Source organism: Podarcis gaigeae (genome assembly GCF_964106915.1).
Source record: "Podarcis gaigeae genome assembly, chromosome: 6".
NCBI classification, from domain to species: Eukaryota; Metazoa; Chordata; class Lepidosauria; order Squamata; family Lacertidae; genus Podarcis; species Podarcis gaigeae.
In genome coordinates, this window is record NC_139682.1 from 46428681 (window position 1) to 46454585 (window position 25905).

A 25905-nucleotide genomic window follows, 5' to 3' on the forward strand; every position below is an offset into this window, starting at 1 on the left:
CCTGGGTCGGACGTGAAAGCGGGCTTTGGCGAACAGTAATAATAATGAACCAGAGTTTCAAGAATCTAACCCTTAAAAATGTTCAGGGAGGGAGAGAGCCTTACGAAAGCGAGGCTTTCCGCTGCCAGTACTGCAGTCTGCGGTTGGAGTGGCCTTTCTGCGACCCCCGGTCTGCATTAGAAAACGCAGAAAATCCGTCTCTGAGGCCACTGCTGGCCGTGTTTGCCCAGGCACGGATCCCGGATTCCGTGTTTGTTTTCTGCTCGAGCCGTCATTTCAACCCAAAGCGGGGAGGATATGGCGCTCGAAGTGCACCCCAAGGCAGAGCCATGGAACCATTCGAAGTCTGTTGTTGTTGTTGTTTAGTCGTTTAGTCGTGTCCGACTCTTCGTGACCCCATGGACCAGAGAACGCCAGGCACTCCTGTCTTCCACTGCCTCCCGCAGTTTGGTCAAACTCATGCTGGTAACCTCGAAAACGCTATCCAACCATCTCGTCCTCTGCCGTCCCCTTCTCCTTGTGCCCTCCATCTTTCCCAACATCAGGGTCTTCACCAGGGAGTCTTCTCTTCTCATGAGGTGGCCAAAGTACTGGAGCCTCAGCTTCACAATCTGTCCTTCCAGTGAGCACTCAGGGTTGATTTCCTTCAGTATGGAGAGGTTTGATCTTCTTGCAGTCCATGGGACTCTCAAGAGTCTCCTCCAGCACCATAATTCAAAAGCATCAATTCTTCGGCGATCAGCCTTCTTTATGGTCCAGCTCTCACTTCCATACATCACTACTGGGAAAACCATAGCTTTAACTATACGAACCTTTGTTGGCAAGGTGATGTCTCTACTTCTCAAGATGCTGTCTAGGCCTGTCATTGCCCTTCTCCCAAGAAGCAGGCGTCTTTTAATTTCGTGGCTGCTGTCACCATCTGCAGTGATCATTGAGCCCAAGAAAGTAAAATCTCTCACTACCTCCATTTCTTTCCCTTCTATTTGCCAGGAGGTGATGGGACCAGTGGCCATGATCTTCGTTTTTTTGATGTTGAGCTTCAGACCAATTCGAAGTCTACATTTCCCTATCTCTGTAACCATTGGACGATACCATTGTTATGCAGAGGGGAGAGTTGAAGGCTGTCGTTGGAAGCGCCCGATTCCTTCTCAGGCATGTTTCCTTCTGGCAAATACCTAGTGGAAACGAGTCCAAGGGCGCCCTTGGGCGACAGGAGCCCCCAGCTTATTAAGGGGACGGAACCATTTAAAGCTGTTTAGGGCGATAAGCAACGTAGAGATAGCGAAGAGTTGACGCTCAGCCTTTTGGTTTGACAATCTCCATTTTACGCTCCTCGAGAGGTAAAAATCTCGGCGGGTATGTGTGGAAAGAGCCGAAGCGCCATCTTGCATTCGCCTGGGTGGTTGGAAGAGACCGTTTTTGGTGATGGAGAACATATCCACGCACGCACCCCATGTCTGTCTTTGTTTTAACACAGTCGTGGGATGGTTTCGGTTGGTCGACAGTAGAATGCTCCGCATTTCTACTCAGGTTGTAAGTCATGCTGAGCATTCGTGCAAGTGGGCATTAGGATTGCAGCTGCAGACACGCAAAGCTTGCGTGGTGAGTCCGAGTCCGTCCATCTTGCATAGTGCGCCCCTGTGCAACTGCTCCACTGGCCGTCTCTGCCTCTTGACAGCTTTTGGTGTGTGAATTCTTGCACCGGAATCCGAAGAAGAGCTGTCCAAAGACCCGTCTCATCTAGCATCTTCTCCTCACAACAAACCAACCAGATGGCGATGAGAAGCCCACAGATAGGACCCCCTGAGCACACAACCCTCCTCACTTGTGATTCCTACCAACTGGCATTCATAGAATCCTAGAATTGGAAGGGACCATGAAGGTCATCTCGTCCAACCCCTTGCAATTCTGGAATCTTTTGCCCAACATGGGGCTCAAACCCACAATACTGAGTCTCATGCTGTACCAAGTGAGAGACACCTACTGCTTCTCAGTAGCAACCCACCTGGGGCGGCAGTGTTCCTAACATCAACATTGCAGAAGCTCATCTGGATCGTGGTGGGGTTGGGACAGGGTGGTGGTGGAGTCAGGACCGTGCAGACACAGTGGCTGGGGTGGTGTGGTGTTGTGGGGCGCAGATTTGCTATGCTCATGTGTCAACAACACAGCCCTACCGAAGAAGAGCCCTGCTGGATCAGGCGAATGGCCCATCTAGTGCAGTATCCTGTTTTCACTGTGGCCAACCAGATGCACATGGGAGGCCTGTAAGTGGGATCTGAGCGCTCTTCCTTCCTCCAGTTTCCAGCAATTGATATTCAGAAGCATACTACTCTTCTGAACCTTTTCAAGCTCTTCAGTGTCCCTCGTAAGGTGCGCTGACCAGAAATTTACAGTCTTCCAAGTGCGCTTGTACCACAAATTTGTACTAGCAGCTGTATTTATTTCATCAGTAAAGACTGAAAACAGGACAGTTTCTTCAAGTCTTTTTAACAGAGTTGCTGTTAAGCCAGTATCTATATGTCTCACCCTCATTTGGAGATCATAATAAACATGGGTGGGGGCAGCTTTCCCCCTCCCCCAATCAATATAAATCAATACAAATCTGAGGTTCTGTCCCCCTCCCAACAAAAGCCTGCCCAACAACAAAATTCCTGGCTGCACCCACATAATAAACAGTGGTTTATGGCAACCTGCAATATGGGGAGAATGTGTGGGGCTAAATTGCAGGGAACTTGGAGATCACTTGCCACCTAACTCCTCATTCCTACTGCTTGCTAACTGGATATGCAAGAGTTGCCACTCTGCTTCAGTCTGCAGAAATGGATGTGATACTGGTCTACATTGCAGGATTGTTGTAAACTATTGTCTACCTCAGCACGCCTTCTTATAGCCACAATATAGGGGAAATAATATTTGACAGTTTACTTCTCCCTTCCTGCCCTGGTGCAAAAAACATTGGCAGAGCACTTTTTTAGATTAAAATAAAAAATAAAAATCTCAAATTTTCCTCACATAGGAAGATCTGAGTGAGAAGGAGTATGAAAACCTGTCTTCTCTAGTCTGTTAGGTAAAACTATAATAGTCCTGAATTTTCCAATTGTCTCCTCTGAGCAGTTGCTACTTTTGGTCCTCTGAGAATTCCTCTCCCAGTGGTGTCAGACTTAACCAGGAAGTTCTGTCTGTAGAGTAGGCAATTGAATTGCCAATTTATATATGTACAGTATTGTCTATAGTTGGGAATTGCCTAATATTGTACATGCTGGAGTAGCTGTATGGAGCCCCCTGGCGTTCAAATTTGTCAAGCACAGGATATTGTGAAAATACTTTCTAGACTAGAGCAGCCTTCCTCAAATGTTTTGGACTACAAGAGATAAGGAGCAAAATCCTGAAAATCTTACATTCTACATATGTAATTAGTTATTCTGTCACAAATAATTGTAATTTCTTTCTTTCTTGCATTGCTGATGGTGGGAGGTGGGAATTGCAAGTTGAAGTTGTATTGCAGCAGAAATATTAGATACAGTGCATGACCGGAACAAGAGTCAAGGCAGAGCCAGAATTAAAAGACCACTTCCGATACATTTCCTTAAAAAAAATAAAATCATATACTTAATAAGAGGCTTACATTCCTTGCATACCCTTGTAAATCTTGCTCATTTTCTGCCAGTGTTCTGCTTTTCAGTACTTCCTCATATTTTTTTCCTATTTATGGTAAATCAGAAGGGTTTCCCCCCTACATACCACTGAAGGCACCAGTTTGCTTGCAAACTGTTCAGTAATTTGAATATTCTGCCCAGTGGTTCAAAAGAAATTATTCAGAAATACCTCAAGCAACAGAAAGACTGAGCTGTGAAAAAATCACACTGCATCCTCAGTGTGGGTTCTGCTTTGACCATTACTTCAGAACAGCAAGTCCAGTTTCAGACTGACAGGTCTCCGTACGATGGAGGAGCAGAGCTATACAGCCACCTCTGTGGTTAACCTTGTGGATGCGTTTGAGAAACTCAGGTACAATAAATCTTCTCTCTCTCCCCCACACCCCTGGAGATGTTATAAGAGACCAGTTTTTTAAAGAGCAGTAAGGATCGTTTCAAGTAGCATGGTAAAAAAAACACCCTATGGTTTTGCTGTTTATTTAATACTGATTATCCTTTGGCAACCAAATTGCTAAATTCCCCTGATTCCTGCCTCTGGCAGAGAATATGCCTGAGTCATGGACACTGCAAATCTCATTCAGAGTCACTCCCAGAGACATCAGTGCCAATCCAAATTGTCACCTAGGAATGTGGTCTGCAGCCACACACCATACTGGGAAGTGTAATGAGGAATTTGCAGTCATACAAGCAGCTTTGCCTTTGCTGTGTCCCACAGAGGCAATCATCTAGGGCTAAGAAGAAAATTCAGACTTTGTGAACTTCAGGGTAAAAAGCAGTATTGTGTCAGATGCTGAAAACTTTTTAGTTTTAACAGGCTGTCCCAGCAGGATCCGTTTACTGGTGGAGCAGCATCTTTTTCTTCTTCTTATTTGTAAAATCTGTTTTAGCTGTTTCATTTTTGTATACTGCTACTACGCCGTTGTTGTGATGCTTAGCTGTTTAAAAAACATTCCTAATAGATAATAATAATAATAAATAAATAAATAAATAAATAAATAAATAAATAAATAATGGGGTGGCTAGCTTGTCTGGCTACATTTGTGAGATCAGGATGCTGGACTAGGTGGGCTGTTGGCCTGATTCAACAGTCTCTTATTCTATTCTTATGTGTCCCCCCATTGTCTCTGACCATTGGGCATGCTGGCTGGGGATGACTGAATCCAACAATATCTGGAGGGCAACAGGTTCCCCATCCCTGTTTTAAAGGGTCATTTAAACTGTTCTAGATAGTGTTGCAATCCATGCATAATTCTGACACGTTGCTGAAGTGTGGAAGCTTTGCCCGTAAGAAGCAGAAATCAATGTGGGTGGGTGTTACTCTTTATTTTCTCATAAGTAATACAAGTTTACTGTAAGCTGCGGAGGAGCGCTCTCCTTGCGTAGCCCAGTCTGCTTCAGTGCTGGCCACAGAGTGAGCAAAGCCATTTCCTCTGCCAGGAAACCTCAGTGCTCCCTGTCTTCTTTGCCAGCTCAGACACTCACCTAAATGGAATTCTATGAGCTTGTCTGTGCAGGATGTTGTGGGTGAAGGTAACCTGGGCTCAAGCCATGGAGGGTTTCAGACATGACAAGCAGCACTTCAGATTTAACCTGGACATGTATTGGCAACCAGCACAGCTATTCCGAAAGGGGAGCAATATGTCCACACACCAGTGTTTCTGGGAGCACCTTTGCTCCTGCATTCTGCACCGACTTGAAGTTTCCAGAGGCCCTTCAAAGGCAGCTGCATGCAGAACATATCATATCACACAGTAACCATTGCATGTCTCACTGTAGATAACTCCAAACTACTGATTAAATGGGTGCACATTTTTGGCCGCAGCTGTTCGCTGGGCATCCAGAGGGGTAGCCTGATCCAAAAAAAAGCCCCCCCCCATTTGCCAAGTTTTCCTGCACTCTGACAGTTCTGCTATACATTCATCCGTTGCTAACATGATATTACAGTGCTAAATAGGGAAATCAGAGCACAGGTTTGTACAAAATGAAGAAAGGGCATTTTATAGTAAAACCAAAACAAATTAAGAACCAACAGAAAACTGCAGGGGGATTTGACCCCATCACTCTCAAGAGCCCTGGCACTCTGCAATGGCTCAGAGAAGGAAGGGATTTCCACGTAAACCCTTGAAACGCCACATCCCTTCTCCTGCTGATAAATCCGGTGGCTGGTCTCTGTGCTATGTGTCACATGAAAAGATATCAGCCTGATTTATATTTTAATGGATTTGGATTTTATGAAGACTGCCATCTGGTTGTCTTTTTGCAGCACCCTAAATCTAGATGTGGCTTTGCACTTTTTTTTAAGTTGGCATCCTTCTTTTCTATTATACCTCAGCATTAGAATTACATTGCAAAGTGGCATGATTTCATCATGCAAATATGAGAATACACACACACACCATGCAAAGGACTACAAAACAAAAGCATATGTGAATGCCCCTTGTGAAATAGTCCTGAGAGTTGATGGGAGTCACACCCTGACTTCGTTGAGCCTCCTTTCCATCTTCCTGGCTCTTGCTTCCAGTTCTTTGGCTTCATTATACCAGTCCCACCCTACAGTTTGACTGTCATCTTCATTTTCTAAGCGCTTAACCTGGTGGAACACTTAAGGGCTGAATTTGTAAAGTAGAACCCTTGAAACTCCCAAGATGAAATGGTCAAAAGCTCCGGAGCTGCATTTGCCTGGGAGCTTCTTTCTTCCAAGGTAAACTGAACAACAGGAGAAGTTTCTCTGAGACAAGGTGCTGATGGCGACGGGGATAGGGAAGATTCCTGTTATGTACTGAAGTTCTCACCCTGGGCCATCAGGAGGATACTGTAGATAGTTTTCACTCAGGTCCACATATGCAAATAAGGGATTGAAAGTGACGTTCAGTGATTGGATAGTTACAGAAAGTGGTTACTGTTGTGTTGTAGTGGAGCTCTAAGGCTGGCTGAACCCTTCAGTTCAGTTTTGTTCTGGCCTGTGAATAAACAAGAGCTGTTGAAGAATCGCTGTGTCGTCTGATATGTTCACCCACAACTTAACAATTCCTGTGGTGTTTTTATAGGCCCTAAGCAAATTGGAATATGCCAGTGGGAAGAGGACTACCTTTTTTAATGTATGTGTGTGATATTACTGTGATATTTTCTTCAAAGTGTAAAAAACCTCCTAAGCACAAACTTCATTCAATCACAAGTGAATCATAGAATTGTAGTGCTAGAAGGGACCACAGTGTGGTGTAGTGGTTAAGAGCGGTGTACTCGTAATCTGGTGAACCAGGTTCGCGTCTCCGCTCCTCCACCTGCAGCTGCTGGGTGACCTTGGGCCAGTCACACTTCTCTGAAGTCTCTCAGCCCCACTCACCTCACAGAGTGTTTGTTGTGGGGGAGGAAGGGAAAGGAGAATGTTAGCCGCTTTGAGACTCCTTCGGGTAGTGATAAAGCGGGATATCAAATCCAAACTCTTCTTCTTCTTCTTCTAGTCCAACCTGTTGCAATGTAGGAATCTTTTGCCCAATGTCACCCTCAAATTAAGTACCTCATGCTCCATCAACTGAGCTATCAAGGGGAAACTGAAGGAAGCTTACACCTTAAAGAAGCCCATATTTCCATAGACAGTAGACTAGAAAAGAGGAGCTTATTCCCTCAGGTATTTAATATGTACCTATGCTTCTTTTATATTCAAGCACACATACTTCTCCGTCAGCAACCACTCTGGGTTGCCAGGCATCTTGCCTTGAGAAGTGCCTCTAAAATCTCTTGGATCCATGTTCTTGAGTATACACCCTGAAATTAAATCGCCATAATATATTACACCCGCAGTGTATCTGCTTTTAGCACTGTTGTCATCTCCTGGCAACTATCGCCCTTTTCAGATCTTCTCCACACTTCTATGGGATGTGCAGAGGGAAGGGTGGCTTTTGCCCATTGGACTCACTCCCTGACCTTCCGCATTCGGGGGAGAAATTCCAAAAAGCGCCTCTGTGCAATGACAGCTGTAAAGGCACCTAGGCCCTTCAGGCAAGCTGCCACCCTAATGGTGCAGAGTTCCCACCATGCGACAAACCCATAGCCCTGCAAAGGCTCATTTCACGCTTTCTGCTGAATGTGTGATGGCAGAAGGGTGAGGGCAGCGGGCAGAATTTGCCTTCTTCTCTGGCCCCACGACATGTGCTGTGGTCTCTGGGTGGGGAACATGCAAACACTCTACCAGCTCCTTCCCTTAACTTGCCCATTCCCTATGTCAGCCCAGAGGGTGTTGTCCCTTTAGCAAGACTGCTGCCTCTGGTTTCAATCTTGAGCTGTGGCTTGTTTTGGAAAGGCAAAACTTTGCTTCGGAAGAGGAAATAAAAGCTGACTTTTGGATACATGAGGAAGCTTAAGGATAGTTATGACAGCTGATTGTGGAACAAAAAAGAGGATGTAGCCTTCAGTAGCTACTCTCAATGTAAATGTGAAAAAGACTTCCTCAGCCCTTGTGTTTCATACATTTTAAAGCACATCCCCTCCCCATTGCAAGAATCCCGGGAATTGTAGTTTTTAAGGGCCTTGGCAAATAGCTCTGTGAGGGGTAAATTACAGTTCTCGGGATTGTTTATTTATTTGATTTATAGCCCAACTTTTTCTCCAAGCAGCTTTGGGTTGCATGCGTGGTTCCCTCCCTCTCCATTTACTCCACACAGCAACCCTGTGAGGTAGGTTAGGCGGAGAGGCAGTGACTGGCCCAAAGTCACCCAGTGAGCTTCATGGCTGTGTGGAGGTTTGAACCCTGGGCTCCCAAGTCCTTGTCCGGCACTCCTGGTGTTCCCAAAGCTTGGGTTTCCAGCTGTTGCTGGACTACAACTCCCATCATCCCTAGCCAGTAGGACCAGTGGTCGGGGTGATGGGAGTTGTAGTCCTACAACAGCTGGAGACCCAAGTTTGAGAAACACAGCTCTAAGCACTACATCATGACCCTTAATGTGCAGGTACATAGCTTTCACATGATGTTTTGGTCTACAAGAGGCACAAGCAGTTCTATGAAAGAGAAGACAGGCAAACTGTTTGGTTTTTTTAGCTTCTCATGGGCCAATGTATTGGTGTCCCGTGGTACACTGTTCACATATGTAGGCATGATGGTCTTCATACAATGGATGCAAAGCTTTTGTGCATGCATTATGCATCCATGCCTATTGTGTTATTTACAGGGTTGCAATGTTTATCAACTGATTAGTGATTTGGCTGCAGTCCTATTACCCACTTACCTGTGAAAGTGAATTCAACAGCACTTACTTTCTGGTGTAGGGTTGCACTGTTAAATATTTTTGTAGGTACCAAAAAAAGATGCCCTAGATTAACTGGGTGCAGATTTTTGAAAATAAATGCTGAAATCCAATGTCACATGGGCGGACTTCTGCTTATGTTGTGCGATGTCCTCTTTCTGACCTCCTGCCTGCAGCTTGCTGCCCTAAAAATCTGTACTGATGCATTCCCCAACCATCTGAAGCAAATTTTGTGAGTGCATGTCAGCTGCAGGAGAAGGAGAGGAAAGGAACGGCCTGTTTGCACAAGAAGAAGCCTGTTCCACTGGTAGACAGATCTCTCCCATTATTTAAGAAAGAAAAACTCTGCAGATAGCATGCACTTCTCCTTTTCTCTCAGGTACGATAGTATGCCTCTTCTAAGTTGATGCCTGCTGTGACACATGCATGCATTATCCAAAAAACCCCACCAAAAACCACCCCAAAGACAGCATTAAAAATGTTTGCAATCAGTGCATTAATCAATGAATCAACTCAAACTCATACAATTAATATCTTTGATTGCATGAATTGCAACCTTAGTTATTCAGCTACAATTGCGGATGCTCTTGTGTAACTAAGGATGGAGAGCTTTTGTTGCTGTCTCAGAAGTCCCTGTTCCCCAAGGCCCAAACAGATCATGATGTGGATGTGGGAGGCTAGAGATCTGATCTCCTGGTTTTTGTTGTTCTTTGCTTAATCTTTTATTTTAGTTCTGTTTTCTGGATGTAAATTAACCCACCCCCAACCCCAGCTACTGGTTAGGTGGGAAGGAGGAAATAGGCAGTCACGATACAGCTGCTTGTATTTAGATGTGGGTAAAACTGTCAATCCTAGTTTGTTTCAGTTTCTCATTTTTCCAAACTAAAGTTCAGTTCCCCACGTTTTGACAAAAAAGTCCTCATGAGAACTCACCAGCATTTCAGTGTTAATTTCTCCTTTTTGAAAGGCAATTTTGCCTCCCACGTACATTTTAACAGTGTATTTCCCCTAATATTTACATTTCTCCTACTATAGTGTGATTTTGAATGTTATGTTCAGTGACATGAACATTTCCTGCACCTTAGTGGATGCTTCCATTACAAGGCTGGAGAACAGCACTGTAAAACTCAGAGAGGTGCAAATATTGATGGTTTGGTCCCCATGTTGCCTCTGAATGTTTTGTTTTTGCTTTGGATCTCACGATACAGACTGCTTGGCTGTGCACTGTGTTTTGCAGAAGTGGGCTGAATAATGTCATTCTAAAACTGCTTGTCTTTTCTGTGGCTAGAGCTTGCCCGAGTCCCAGCAAGGAGCAGATCCTTCCTCAGTCTGGGCCCTGCTTGAGAGCACCGAATCTCATGGTGTCCTACCTGCTTCCACCTGCGACTAGCAGAAGAGCTATGAGCGAAGCTAACCAAATGCCTGTACAGCACAGTCAAATGCCCTGCCATGCAGAATCAGCGATGGAGCCACGAGAGGTTCCCAGAGGGCTCACAGTCAAGTGTCTCAGCTCTTTCCGTGGCAAGATCAGTGCAGGCAACTGGAGGATTCCACAAGATGCAGACTTCCAGGCAAGCCTCAGGACAGACTCCAGCAGCAGCGGAAACCAGGTCATTAACTACCAGATTACTATTGTTGTTGTTGTTGTTGCTACAGATCACGTAGAGTAGGGCCAATGTTCTGGGCAACTGGCGCTGTCAGGCAAGGAATGTCTAGAGTGAGGAATTATCTCTTTATTATCAAAAGTAGACTTAGGAAATGGCTTGTCTATCAGCCCAACCCCTCTCTGCTGTTCCTAGGTGTGCGCCCAATGAGGCAGTTGCAGCAACTTAGAGGCCCCACCCACAACCTAAGTTGATGCATCTTCCCAAGCAGGTGCAGACTTTGTCTACGCAAAACCATTTCCTGCTCCTTCTGCTCCAGTCCTCTTCTGGTCCTGGGAGAGAGTGGAGCATGAAAGGTGGGGGCAGGAGGAGGAGGTGTGGCAGCCAGAGGTGCCGTATTGTGCTCAAGATTGGGGAGGGGGGCGTCGTGCATTGTGTGTGTGAGGCGTCATGAATGCGGTGCATGCATGATATTGCATTGTCAGGAGAAGGCTGATCTCAGAGCCCAGCACGGCACAATTCCTCTCTTAAGCTCAGGAGGAGCTAGCCACTGAACCATGCTGGCCTCCTCTGCCCTCTCAATATTGAGGGGTCTCGGCCCCCTGCCAGCAGATATTGAGGAGGCCGAAGACACCTCCACCCCTGGGGGTGGACACACCCTCGACTCTACACCTGCCTGACTTATCTTTCCCTCCTCCTGCACCTGTTTTTCTTTTTTAATGCTTTTTATTGGTTCTTCATTTCAAACAAACATAATACAGTAATATTCAACAATCATCTACCCACTTCCTTACCCAACACTCTGCCGACCACTGACTTCCCTCCCTCCCTTCAAGAGGTTTTCTTATTTTAGTCTCCTTTCCGCTGTTTCTTGTTTTATCCAGTCCACGTCGTAAGATTTATTTCAGTCTTCAGGTTTCTACAGTTATTATTTATATAATCCATAAATTTACTCCAGTGTCTTTGGAATTTGTTTCCTCCTGCTTTCAGATCCTGCAGGTCAGTTTTGCTAGTTCCGCGTAATCCACCATTCTCATCTGCCACTCCTCCACTGTTGGTAATTCTTGTACTTTCCATTTTTGGGCTAACAAAGTTCTAGCAGCAGTTGTAGCGTACATAAATAACCCTTGGTCTGCTTTTTCTATTTTCTCTCCCATCAAGCCTAGCAAAAAAGCTTCCGGCTTTTTTGGGAAAGTATATTTGAACATCTTTTTCAATTTGTTATAAATCAATTCCCAGAATAGTTTTATTTTCTCACATGTCCACCACATGTGGTAAAAATCTCCGTCCTTCTCTTTACATTTCCAGCATACTTTACAGCTCATCCTATACATTTTTGCCAATTTAACAGGTGTTAAGTACCATTGGTACATCATTATCATTATATTCTCTTTTAAGGTGGTACATGCTGTAAATTTTAAACTGGATATAGTATGGGCTGGATATAGTATGGGACGCGAGTAAAGCGGTAATGAGAGGTTTTCTGTTACAGAAAAATAGCTTCCAAAAAAAGAAAGAAAGAAAGAAAGAAAGAGAAAGAAAGAAAGAGAGAGAAAGAAAGAAAGAAAGAAAGAAAGAGGAAATCCTGACTCATCTCATGAAAAATGAGGAAAGAAATTCAGTAAAACCTAAAGATGAACAAATAAAACAAACAAACAGGACCATCACTCAGTGATAAAGGACTTGCTGCGCATGCAGAAGGTCCCAGTTTCGGTCCTTGGCATTTCCAGATCGGACTGAAAATGTCCCATATCTCACATCCTGGAGAGCCACTGGCTGTCACTGTAAACAGTACTGACCTAGATAGACCAATGGCAGGACCCTGTATGAGGCAGCTTTCTATGTTCCTATGAATATGCATAATTGTGTACACACACAAACACAGCCTTAGTTAGAGAACCCAGCCCTACTAATCTGCAGTGCCCCCACTGACAGGAGAGCAGGGTCTACTCCACTGGGCTCATGCTTAATGCTCCCCATGATCAAACAGTTTTTCTTTATACACACAGGAGCCAGAAGAGAAAAAAATAGCATTGGAGCTCCTGCAAACAGAGCAGGCCTATGTCAGCCGCCTTCATCTTCTGGATCAGGTAGGTTTGTTACAGGCGACAACAGATTTATGTGCTTCAGATTGACACATGATTGCGCATGCATGCACCGGTCAACATCGAATCCGGAAGTATCCCTAAAACATCACTGAAAGGGTGGAATGGGGGCTAGGCAGACTGCTTTACACGCAGGTAATGGTGTTTTTGTTTCCAGAAATGGGGGTGGTAAACCAAATAAGTTTGGGAACCTCTGCTCTAGAGGGACAGGTGAAGGGAAAGTTCACTTTGAAAAATTGTGCATCCTAAAGTAAAAGTGCATGGAAAAGCTGGTGAATTTGCAAAATAAATGAATAAATCACAAGCTGATGCAGAAATGTAGATGAATGAACTTAAGGCTGGAAAAACGAGCAACTGAGAAAACCCAAAACTGACAGCTTTGTCCATGCCTGGGTTCCAGGTGTTTTTCTCAGAGCTGCTGAAGGAAGCCAGGAGTGGAAGAACATTCCCAGAAGAGGTGGTGAAAATGATATTCTCCAACATCTCATCCATTTACCAGTTCCATGCTCAGTTTTTCTTGCCAGAGCTGCAGAAACGTATGGAAAACTGGTGAGTTATGGCAGCCATACCCCTTTCCCCATAGCATTCCTGGAAAGGGAAGTGAGAGGGGTGGGGTGAAGATTTACGCAACTGAAACCAACTGCTGTATTATTTGAAGTCTAGAATCTGAAAAGATACCGTACAAGAGGTCTGTGGAAGGGTCACTTGGAGTTAAAACCTTAATTCTTTTTCCCACCATGAAATAGATCTCTATTATAGGTTGTATAAGGGACGCGGGTGGCGCTGTGGGTTAAACCACAGAGCCCAGGACTTGCCGATCAGAAGTTTGAATCCCCGTGACAGGGTGAGCTCCCTTTGCTTGGTCCCTGCTCCTGCCAACCTAGCAGTTTGAAAGCACATCAAAGTGCAAGTAGATAAATAGGTACCACTTCGGCGGGAAGGTAAACGGCGTTTCCGTGTGCTGCTCTGGTTCGCCAGAAGTGGCTTAGTCATGCTGGCCACATGACCCGGAAGCTGTACGCCGGCTCCCTTGGCCAATAAAGCGAGATGAGTGCCACAACTTCAGAGTCGGCCACGACTGGATCTAATGGTCAGGGGTCCCTTTACCTTTATAGGTTGTGCCATCTGACAAAGGACTAATCTTGGTGTGAAAGAATAGATATTACATACTTCCTTTGTCTGCAAAGGGCACTTTGGCAAACATTTGCCTTTATAGAACAAAGACTTGCAATTATATGATGAAGGGCAATGCAGAAATACCTTAGATAAATAAGAACTAAATCAGCAGTACTTCTCGCATGTATCTGTTTGTCTTCCTGTGATGGGAGGACGTATGAGGACAATCATTTCACTTCCTAGCTTTTTTCTTTTTTACTGAAGAAGTTAATAAACAGAGACAGCCAGCATTGTTTGTGCTGTGATGTATTGTTAAAACTGTGTAGAAGCTGGGCGGCATCCAGCAGGGACTCCTGCAAATGTCACAATCCAGTGCCAGCGATGCTTGGGCATTGCAAATGAGACCGGGATAGAGGCAGGCAGGCATTGCCCAAAGCATCTTCCCTGGACCGTTTTGGCTGCCTTTCCAGAGATGCCAATAGTACACCTGTTCTCTTGGCTTCTGCCTGCAGGGATTCCAATCCCAGGATTGGGGACATCATCCAGAAGGTAGCCCCTTTCCTGAAGATGTATAGCGAATACGTGAAGAACTTTGACAAGGCAGTTGAGCTGATCACCACGTGGTCTGAAAAGTCCTTGCCATTCCAGGAACTCATCTCAAGCATTCAGGTGAAAATTAGTTTGCTATTCTTTCATTAAATGTTTATACTGCTTGTTTGGGGTGGGGGAACACAATGAAGTGGTTTACAAAAATAATGAAAGAGGGTTATTCTCAATTAAAAAAAAAATTGAAACCTTCAAAACATAATTAAAATCAATGATAAGCCAGAGAGAAACACTGATAAAAACACATGTCAAAATTCTACATATCTAGGCAGGCTCACCTGAACAAAAATGTTTTATTTTTATTATTTTATTTTATTTTAAATTTTTATTAAGCATATACATATAAGAAAAATGTTTTTAGCAGACTCTGACAAGAACAGGAAACACATTTTCTTCTCCTTGAGAAAATACTGGAAGGACACCCCCTTCTCCATCCAGACTAGCCTGCCTTCACTCATTTTGCCTAGCCTGGTGACTAATGTCTTCTACACCAATCTTTAGCCAGCTTCTCTCAGCTGGGATAATAGGCTCTATAGTTCTTTCTGTGCTTCTTGGTGGGCCCTGTACCCCAGGTCTCAAAAGATTGCATTGGTCCCATGTCTCACGTTCTTCCTGAGACACTGGACTCCTTCTGCTGCAGTGGCTGGGAATTTCTTGCTTCCAGAGGACCTCAAACATTCCATCGCTGTGCTGTAGAAAGACTTGAACCAAAGCATGAAATTTCTTCCATCTGTTACACCACCAAGACATGATAGATAAGCCTTCACCCAGCTGGTACCCTCCAGATGTTTGGCTTAGGACTCCCATCATCCTCAACCAGCCCAGGGGCTGATGGAAGGTGTAGTCCAAAACATTTGGAGAGCACCGTGTTGGTGAAGGTTGTGGTAGATGGTCATCTTGGTTTGTGAAGTGGTGAGGCCAGCCAAGTATCTGTAGTTTAATGTTTATACACTCATGTCTATGATGCCTTCTGCTTTCTCTTTCTGCTATTGTTACTATCCTGAGCAGAGACGGGAGATCTCAGCCAACTTAACCTTGCAGCATCATATGCTGGAGCCAGTACAGAGAATCCCTAGATATGAACTCCTTCTGAAGGATTACATACGAAAACTACCTCCAGAGGCACCGGACAGGGAGGATGCACAAAGTAAGAGCTCCATTCGGTCTGTTCTGTGATGTGGGCAAAGAAGGAAGTTGACAGAGGAGTTGTTTTGTTGGAGGAGCTGTCCTTTAGCCGTGACACACATGTACCTGCTAGCTGAGCGATTCTAAGGCTTTCATACCAGGGTTGATTTGAAATTCCCCTGCTAGGCTTGTGCCTCCCTTCTCCTGCTCAGTGCCATGCAACTGCTAGAACCTTGGGAAAGTGTTGGAGATTGGGCAATGAGCTTACTGCATGCATTCCATTCAGGTCAGGACTTCTGTTGCTTTAAGAATTACAGAGACAGAAGGTCCGGCAATGTGTCACTGACGTCATTGTTTTGAAAACTCCCTGCACCTCCTAAATATGATCCTGTTTCATCTATATCTTTTTTATTAAATTTAAATGTACGTATGCATAAGGTAAAGGTAAAGGTACCCCTGCCCGTACGGGCCAGTCGTGACCGACTCTGGGGTTGCGCGCCCATCTCGCTTAAGAGGCCGGGGGCCAGCGCTGTCCAGAGACACTTCCCGGTCACGTGGCCAGCGTGACGAAGCTACTCTGGTGAGCCTGCACCAGCGCAGCACACGGAAACGCCGTTTACCTTCCCGCTATAAAGCGGTACCTATTTATCTACTTGCACTTAAGGGTGCTTTCGAACTGCTAGGTGGGCAGGAGCTGGGACCCAACGACGGGAGCTCACCCTGCTGTGGGGATTCGAACCGCCGACCATACGACTGGCAAGTCCTAGGCGCTGAGGTTTTACCCACAGCGCCACCCGCGTCCCTTATACGTATGCATATAAACATCATCCAGTTAATCAAAAGGGGCTGATGATATTTATGCAATTGACTCAATTCAATATTCAAAAACCTGATCACACCTATTGGTTACCCAGGATTGCTCCATCTTCATATTTCCTTCTTTAGATTTATTCTTAAACAGGTAAAGGTACCTCTGCCCGTACGGGCCAGTCGTGTCCGACTCTAGGGTTGTGTGCCCATCTCACTTAAGAGGCCGGGGGCCAGCGCTGTCCGGAGACACTTCCGGGTCACGTGGCCAGCGTGACGAAGCTGCTCTGGCGAGCCAGCACCAGCGCAGCACACAGAAACGCCGTTTACCTTCCCGCTGTAAAGCAGTACCTATTTATCTACTTGCACTTAGGGGTGCTTTCGAACCGTTAGGTGGGCAGGAGCTGGGACTGAAAGACAGGAGCTTACCCCGCCGTGGGGATTCGAACTGCCGACCATACGATTGGCAAGTCCTAGGCACTGAGGTTTTACCCACAGCGCCACCCGCGCCCCTTAGATTTATTCTTAGCACATATTAAAATACCAGTCCATGGCACCAATGTAATTTTATCATGGGGGCTGTGGGCACAAGGGGAAATACTCAAAGGCGCACAGAGTGCCCCATTTACAGATGTGTAAATGGGATGTGTGTGAGAGCCCTGAGAGTTTAATGTTTCTCTGGTGTTTTTGCAGAAGCCCTGGAAATGATTTTCACTGCAGCCAAACACTCCAATGCTGCCATTGCAGAAATGGTGAGTGCACTGACCTCATGTGAGTGACTCCTTGCAGCCAGAGACCTTTGCAATGGAGCTGTTTGGTACCTGTCTTGTTCATCTTAATACTGATGGTCCTGCAGGAACGACTCCAGAACCTTTGGGAGGTGTATCACAGGCTGGGGCTTGAAGACGACATCGTGGACCCTTCCAATGAGCTGATAAAAGAGGGACCCATTCAGAAAATCTCATTCCGGCACAACAACACAACAGAGAAATACCTGTTCTTGGTAAGAGATTAATCAGGTTGGGGGATGGTGGGAAGGGAAGATAGCAATACATCGCTCTTGGGCATCTGTGTTCTTTTGCACAACTCAGAGCAGTTGTGCTGCTGTTTGGATAAAAGAAAGAAAGAAAGAAATATTTAGGAGTTTGCAAAGATATGCAAGGTATGTCTACAGTGTATAAAGGTAAAGGTAAAGGTACCGCTGACCATTAGGTCCAGTCACAGACCACTCTGGGGTTGCGGCGCTCATCTCACTTTATTGGCTGAGGGAGCCGGCATACAGCTTCTGGGTCATGTGGCCAGCATGACTTAGCTGCTTCTGGAAAACCAGAGCAGTGCACAGAAACGCCGTTTACCTTCCTGTCGGAGCGGTACCTATTTCTCTACTTGCACTTGATGTGCTTTCGAACTGCTAGGTTGGCAGGAGCTGGGACCAAACAACGGGAGCTCACCCCGTCGCGGGGATTTAAGCTGCCAACCTTCTGATCGGCAAGCCCAAGAGGTTCAGTGGTTTAGACCACAGTGCCACCCACATGTATAGTGTATAAAAATAAAGGTACCCCTGCCCGTATGGGCCAGTCATGACCGACTCTAGGGTTGTGTGCCCATCTCACTTAAGAGGCCGGGAGCCGGCGCCGTCGGAAACGGAAACGCCGTTTACCTTCCCACTATAAAGCGGTACCTATTTATCTACTTGCACTTAGGGGTGCTTTCGAACTGCTAGGTGGGCAGGAGCTGGGACCGAACGACGGGAGCTCACCCCGCCGTGGGGATTTGAACCGCCAACCTTACGATCAGCAAGTCCTAGGCACTGAGGTTTTACCCACAGCACCACCCGCATCCGTATAGTGTATAGGGAAGGGCAAATAATAAGAGCCTTGGATCTGATTCCCTACAAAGAAAGACTTAAAACTCCTGAGACTTTTTCATTTGGACAAAGGTGACTGAGACTGTGACAGAGGCTTACAAAGGCGGTAGCCTTATGCATATCCACATGGGAGTAAACCTCACTGGATGCAATGAGACTTGCTTCTGAGAGTAAGCATGTGCTGGATTGCACTGAAAATTATGTGCAGTGTGGAGAAAATAGATTGAGAAGTTTCTCTCCCTCTCTCCTTATTCTAGAACCTAGGAAGACAGTCAGCCAATGAAACTGATTGGCATGGAAACACTTCTTCACCCAAATAATTTTTGGAATTTGCTGCCTCAAGATGTGGTGGTGGACATTAGCTCAGATGAGTTGAAAAGGGAATGAGAAGAATTCATGGAGGATAATTTCCTCAGTGGCCACTAGTTGTAGTCATGGTGGCTATTTGAAACATCTAGGCTTAGAGGCGATATGTTCATGAATACCATCTGCTGGGGGGGGGGGCAATAGCAGAGCAGGGCTATTGCCCTCCTGCCTCTGAAGTGCATAATCCAAATGATAATTGTATTCTGATTTTCAAGCAACTAGGGAGAATGAGCAGTGTGCCAGCAATAAATCGCCCCTCCCCTGCAGTAGCCAAATACCTCATTAGTTGATGGAAGTTGGTGTCCAGAATATCTGTAGGACATGTAAAGGCTGGCATAGCACTAAGTGATGCATGCACTGGGTTCTTTCCTGACCCATTGGTGGCAACAATTCCTTCTTCTCTTGTTTGCAGTGGTTCATAGTATTCTGAAGTCTCTAGTCTTCAGAGGGAGAGATTAACTGAGACAAACCATTATTGTATTGACTGGTTCATTTGACCTTTGCTCTCTTCTTTTGGCCCTTCTTTGTTCAGACTTGATGTGCCCCCCTCCCACCAAGGCTTTATCCTTTCCCACCTCTTGTCTCTCTCAGTTCAATAACTTGCTGCTGTACTGTGTGCCAAAAGTCATCCAAGTGGGCGCAGCATTTCAGGTGCACAGCCGGATCGATGTGGAGGGCATGAAGGTCAGAGAATTTCATTGCAGGTTATTCCTTTTAATTATACTCGTGGGGTGGGGGGTGGCCCTGCCCCATATTTTCCACAGGATGGCGACATCTGGAGAAACATAAAACAAAAATATAACAAGCAGAGCAGGAAGCAGAGTACCGCCCCCCCCCCGAAATACATATATGTGTGGGGGGGGATGATAAGGGGAGGAATGCAATGTGGTGTTAAAGAGATCACAGTCTCAGTGCAATCATTTCTGCTTGCTTGAAGGAACAATATTCCTTCTATTCTCCCTGCACCCTGTTCTGGGTCTTCTCCTGAACCCCCCTCAGCCAATTTGGGGGTGTTTGTGTGTGCAGGGAGGAAAGCCCCCTTGTGCTAGCAGAAGTATTTGAGTGGGCTTTCGCCTGCAGGAGCAGCTAGCTGAATCTGGCCCATGGTTTTATAAATGCTACCCAAGGAAGGGTATGGCATATATCTGACCATATTGGGACTTTTAAATATTTGTATGCTTCAGGTGAGTTGTCCTCATTCCCCTCCCTGCCAAACTTTTGCATGTGGATTGGTTCAGGTGTTTGCTTGCTGCTCTCTTCCCTTTGATTTGTTGATTATTTACTTAATCAAATTAGTAGCCCATCCCTTCAACTTCCAAAAATTACCAGGACAGCTCACGGAACAAAGCACGAAAAAATAAAATTCACTGTGTGTGAAAATATCCAACACTTGCATTACTCAGAGTAGACTGACTGAAATCCCGTTACTTAAGTGAGAGGTGCAGACTCCTTGAAAGACCCGTTACTAAAGTCCATTGATCTCAGTGGTATGGATGTAAATTGAATATGACAGCAGTGGAAGCCATCAGAGAAACAGCAGCAGCAACTTTTGACCCACATCAGTGCTAATTGTTTTACTTATCTGGACTTGCAGGTTCGGGAGCTGAATGATGTGCAGTTTCCTTATGCTTTCCTTGTATCAGGGAAACAACGAACTCTAGAATTGCAAACCAGGTAACTGACATAAGAATTTTGCCTTTTCTGATTCTCATGCAGAACGATGAGGACTATTCTTCTCTAACAGGTGACTTCTCTTTCTACGCAGGTCCCAGGAAGAGATGAATGATTGGATAAAGGTAACCCATGCTTCTACCCTTTACCCTACGTCAAGGTCCTGCCCCGTGAGAAAGGCAAAGTGTTTGCCCTTTTTAACAAAATCAATGAAATCGTAAATGATTATTAAAAGAACTTGCTGGGAGGAAAAGAGTAGGTAACGTTTGGTATGGGGACAGGGAGGAGGGGGAGAGCTTAGCACCCCTTGACTGCCAGCTCCCCACTCCATACTTCAGAAGTGAGTGGGGCAGATGTGGCTTCAACAACTTGCATGTGTGGCTTGAGCCTCAGAGCTTTATTTCAACTTCTGCTTTTCTTCTCCAGGCCTTTGAGTCTGCCATTGACAAGAAGGAGAAAAGCAGTGGGACCTTCAAGGTGGCAATCCAAGGGCCCGAAGCCGAGATGCAAGATTTAACTGTAATCCTCCTGACTGTACTCACTCATGGAATTATAGAATCATAGAATCGTAGAGGTGTCCAACCCTGTGCAATGCAGGAACCCACAGCTAAAGAAACCCTGGGAGATGGCTATCCAAAACCTTCTGTGAAGGACAGTCCACTACTCTCTGAGGCTGCCCATTCCACTTCTCTATTCCTCCTCATGTCTCCACCTCACTTCTAAAAGCATTTCCTATATTATTTTAATTATTTCACAAAATGTATAGATCACTTAATAGAACAAAAGACCTCTAAGCAGCTTACTTTATCCTGTCATTTTTAAAAATAAAAATAAAAATACCAATAAAGCACACACACACACACACACACACACACACACACACACACACAAGTTACATGAAAAATATAAGATAAAATGGGTAATCTTAAAACACTTTTGTCAAAAATGACGTGCTAAAATGACATGCCTAGGTAGGCTTGCTGGAATAAAAAAGTTTTGAGCCAGTGCTAAAAGCAATACATGCCTGCCTAATAGGAAAGCCATGAGTGAACATTCTGAAATCTGCAACAGGGAAATGGAAAGTGTGTGATGATTGGAGGACAAGACAGAGGAGTGGAATGTGCAGGAAAGAGGTAATTATACCTAACAAGGCTCTGGCAGTGGTGCCAAGCAATATGGAAGAGGCTTCATACTTGTCTGTGTCCTGGACCCTGTGAGCTGTAGCCATAATTGCCTTCATTGCCAGAGAGTCCGTCTCAGTGGTTCTTTGATTCCACCCCCCTTCACACAGTACATAGCTTAATTGTGGAATTCGCTCCCACAAGACGTAGTGATGTCCTGGATTGCTTTAAAAGAGGATTAGACAAATTCCTGGAGGAGAAGTCCTATCAACGACTACTAGCCACAATGGCTCTGTCCCACCTCCACTGTAGGAGGCGATATACCCCTAAATACTAGTTGCTGGGAATCATAAGTTGCTGAAAGCACTGTTGCACTCAGGTTCTGCTTGTGGCAGGGGCAGCCCGTGCATTAGTTTGTATTTTGCTTCAGACAGCAGATCCACCCCTGCCATTATGCTGTTGCCAGCCCGGCTGACATTGACTTGCAGGCTTCCCATAGAACCTTAGTTGCCACTGGGAGAACAGGATGATAGACTACATCACCCTGTGATCATATCCACCAGGGTATATCTTTACGTTCTTATGGTCTGTTTTACCCCCAGCATTGCCAGTTTGATGAGCTGGGCAAGAGGGCTCCTCAGTGGATCAGGGACAAGCTGGTGACCATGTGCATGCGTTGCAAGGGCCCGTTCAATGCGATCACACGTAGAAGGCACCACTGCCGGGCCTGCGGCTATGTGAGTACACCTCCTCCGAGTTCCTTTGGGTAGGGCAGCCACATGGAAGGGCCTTGGGACTCCAAGTTGGTTTAGGGCCAGTCCAGAGAACTGATCCCAAGAGCGACCATGCTTGGTCCAGCCGCATCTGGGTGCCGGTGGTGGTGGGGACAGGTGCTGAACTCTTCCAGTTCTGTGTTCAGCTTTGGTTCAGGTCTTCTTTAAAGAAGAATGGGGGTTTCCTCTGTGAATCTACACTGCAGCAACCCTTTGGTTCCTCTCCTGGAGGCAGGTGGTGTGTGGCCGGTGCTCCGAGTACAAGGTCGAATTGCAATACGACAAGAGTGGGCCCAAACGCGTCTGCGTGGAGTGCTACATCTTCCTGACGGGGCATTTGTTGCCCGATGAGCGGCAGGCAAGGCATAAAGGCATCCTGGAGGTGAGGAGGAAGCAGAGCTGAGACGTCTCCTTCCTCTCTGTCTCAGTCAATTGCCCATCCCATTTCCTGCCTTTCCTCCACTTCAGCCATGGCTTGGTCACCTGTGCTGGATTTCCTCCTTTCAGTCCATTCAGGTTCCTCAAATTAGGCAAGTAAAGTAAGTAGGAGGTGATGCTTACACCTAACGGAACGGGATGAAACACTGGAGTGTCCTGGCAAATAATGGCTCCCTACAAGCATCTGCTCATTGCGCCCTACATATTTACTGCCGGAAATAGCGATGGAACCTGGTTGCCACAGAAAAGATGTGAAGTGGAGCTGAAAGACAGGGGACAAGGGAGTGAGAGGGACTCTGTCCATGGTACTGAAGATTTAAAAAACCAATAGACTAGACCTCCAGCCCCTATTATGTTGACACAAGGCACTGAAGGTTTTCTATGTATTATTTATTTATTACATTTATAGCCCATATTTTAATCCCTGGAGCTCAGTGTGGCTTACGTAGTTCTCCCTCTCCTCCTTTATTCCCCACAACAAGCCTGTGAGGGAGGTTAGGCTGAGAGGGAGTGTTGTGGATGAAGAAGAGTGGTGGGAGGCACCAGTCAGGAACGCCCCCCCCCCCAGGGAACCCCCAGAGGAAGAATGCTCAGAGACAGGGGATTAGTGGTCAGAGGGAGACTCGGAGGAGGAGATGTCAGCAGCAGGACAGGAGACAGGATTTAGTGAATGTGAAGAAGCCATGGCAGAGAGCAGCTCACAATCTGGTGCTGAAGCATAGGCTGGAGGGAGGGTGGCCAAGAGGCAGAGTAGAGACAGGCTGCAACCAGCTCCCCTTCCCACTTGTTTCCTAGAACTCTCAGAGAAATGAAATGGGCAGAGCAGGGACTGGTTGTGTGCAGACGCAGCCTGAGACTGCGTTGGAAAGACCCTGGAGAGGAGTCCTAGTGAGCATAGGGAAGGTGGGGACCTTCAGTCCTTGCAACTGCTTCATCAGGGCAAGGCCTCCTAGAAAGAGTTGCTGAGACCACTAGGCCTGAGCTGTGGTTGTTTCCTTGAATAAAGAGTTTACTTCACTGGCCCAGGGTGAGTTATTGCTTTGTTGATGACCTATGCCTGACTCCAGCCATGACAGGTAGTGCCTGGCCCAAGGTCACCCAGTGAGCTTCATGGCCAAGTGGGGAATCAAACCCTCACCTCCCAGGTCCTAATCCAACACTCTAATCACTGTACCACCTTTACATTATGACCCAGAAAGGAGTGAAAACAGTCATTCTCCCTGCCTGTTTTATCCACTGGTGCAACCAGGACCAGGGTGGAATCTACACACATAAAAAACACTGTGAAAATGCTTTTCTAAAAAAATGTTTTGAAAAATACATTGAATTTTGCATAGCTCACTATCACCATCTAGTGTCCCATTTGTATATTGCACTTTACACCACTTTTAAAACGTTTTATCTGCAGCTCTGCAGCTGAGTCCCTGAACTGTTTGTTGTGTTCTATTCTGTAGATTGCATTCTATAGACACAGGAGCCAGTAGGAGCCTCTGGGCTAAAGAGCATTAAGGGAATGGTGTGGTGTTTTTGTTTAATTGGCAGAAAGAGTCTGCAGAAATATCGGGGCAGAGCCTGATGTGCAGTTTCCTGCAGCTGTTGGATAAGAACGGAAAGGGGAGCATGCGTGGCTGGTTTGTGATCCCACGAGATGACCCTCTTGTGCTGTACATTTACGCTGCACCCCAGGTATGTGTGGGCTTATTGAGAATTTGTTCTTGTGTGGAAGCTCAGATGGTTCCCAATGGGCGTGGCTAACCTTTGGCCTTTCAGATGTTGCCAAACTACAACTCCCATCATCCCTGGCCATTGGCCATGCGGGCTGCATCTGATGGGAGTGGGAGTCCAATGACACCTGGAGGGGCCACACTGGTTCTCCATCCCTTGAGGGTACTTAATTGCCAAGATATCCCAAGCTGCTGTTGCATAAACAGGAGCAGAGGCTCCCAGCTCTTCCTCTGGCAGTTCCTGATGGGAGAAACCTTGAGTGCAAAAATGGCTAGAGAGGAAAGGCTTAAGTGACTGCTTCCCCTGCTATTTCTCTGCTTAAATTACAGTGGCCTCTTGAGGCTGCCTTTGGTAAAAACCAAGAAATAACCACATTAGTAAGAAGATACATGCAGCTGCATGCCATGAATAGTTTTAGTCCTTGAACATTGAAAAACCAGCTCACGTTGACAACAATCCCCTTGTTAAACAGGGAGCAGCTCTGGGTGGTTTTGTAGAGTTGGTTTGGAACATCTGGAATTGCTTCCTTTTGAGCCTCTCGTCCCCCCTCTCTTCCCACTTGCCTCCCAGGACGTCAAGGCTCACACTTCCATCCCCCTGCTGGGCTACCAAGTCAAAGAGATGCCCCAGAGCGACACCCGTCACATCTTCCAACTGGTGCAGTCCAAGCAGGTCTATACGTTGGTGGCAGAGACGGAGGAGCTGAAACAGCGGTGGATGAAGGCCATCACACACTCGGCTCGTGGGGAAGAGGAGGAAGACTCGTTTGATGAGCTGGAATGACTGGAGCCTTGCTGAGAGGCTGTTGCATATCTTGAGCCACCATTTCAACATCTGTAAAATGAAAACAGTATTTGGATTCTTTTAAAAACTATTTTTTCCAGCTGTAACTTTCCAACCAGTTTTGTAAGTCACAGTATTTCCGCCTAGCTCAGATTTCCATAGTTTGCTTATGAGCCTGTCAAGTGGAATTGTGTCAAAAGCATCACTCAAGCCACACCCAGTACATTGTTAGAACTAGAGACTTGCCAACATTTGCGGATGTGTCTTCCCATTCACATGCTTACCCACACACTTAAACATTGCTGCAAACGGGATTTCCTATACTGTATGCACCTAGACTCCCACTAATTCCCTATAACCTGGCCAGCAAAACTAACATCTTCCTAAGGATGCTGCCCCTGTACCTCTTTATGCTGCAGAATCTAGATGTTCCTTTCCATCCCCGCCACAAAAAGAACAGCAGATGCACCAAGAAAGCTTCCATTAGCCTGATGTGGGAATGGGGACAGTGAGAGAAGTGTCGACTCCCTCGACTTGTGTCTATCAGCAAACCTAGGTGAGTTCTTTGGCCCATAAGAACAGAATGGCATAAGAAGAGCCCTGTCTCGTCCAAAAACTCATCTAGCCCAGCATCCTGTTCTCACAGTGACCCACCAGTCTCTCCCTCCTGCTGCAACCTGCTCCCCTCCAGTCTCCCAAAACACACACAGAAATGAAGAGGGTGGAGCAATGAGAAAAAAGATGACAAAGCTTTCAGCTGCTTGGGAAGGAACTGGGAGAGGAGCCTTAGAGAGTGGTCCTCACAACTGCCTCACTGGGGCAAGACCTACTGGGATGGGTTGCTGGGACCACTAGGGCTGAGTTGTTTTGTTTCTTTGAATAAAGAGTTAGCTTCACTCACA

At 46.1% G+C, this 25905-nt stretch overlaps 1 protein-coding gene across 3 annotated transcripts; it reads left to right on the forward strand.

Moving 5' to 3' along the window:
* Window positions 1-1060: 1060 nt before the first annotated feature.
* On the forward strand, window positions 1061-25905 carry FGD2 (FYVE, RhoGEF and PH domain containing 2). Of its 3 annotated transcripts, none has more exons than XM_083744972.1 (16): window positions 1061-4008; window positions 10185-10506; window positions 12510-12590; window positions 13006-13154; window positions 14234-14390; window positions 15336-15474; window positions 16953-17011; window positions 17116-17262; window positions 19084-19176; window positions 20087-20166; window positions 20258-20288; window positions 20590-20682; window positions 21887-22021; window positions 22293-22439; window positions 24038-24181; window positions 24791-25905. In XM_083744972.1, exons 1-16 carry the CDS (start codon window positions 3944-3946, stop codon window positions 25001-25003), a joined length of 2055 nt encoding a protein of 684 aa, XP_083601098.1. In that variant the 5' UTR covers window positions 1061-3943; the 3' UTR covers window positions 25004-25905. The 3 variants fall into 3 exon arrangements, with proteins under 3 accessions (XP_083601098.1, XP_083601099.1, XP_083601100.1); XM_083744973.1 differs by lacking the exon at window positions 1061-4008 and adding an exon at window positions 6287-6357; XM_083744974.1 differs by lacking the exon at window positions 1061-4008 and adding an exon at window positions 9078-9275.

Excerpts from the sequence above, each read along its gene's own strand:
- FGD2 (XM_083744972.1), top strand. The coding sequence starts at position 3,944 with ATGGAGGAGCAGAGCTATACAGCCACCTCTGTGGTTAACCTTGTGGAT. Across the intron at positions 19,177-20,086 it reads TCGATGTGGAGGGCATGAAG|GTTCGGGAGCTGAATGATGT; the intron begins GTCAGAGAATTT and ends CTGGACTTGCAG. Across the intron at positions 22,440-24,037 it reads GGCATAAAGGCATCCTGGAG|AAAGAGTCTGCAGAAATATC; the intron begins GTGAGGAGGAAG and ends TTTAATTGGCAG.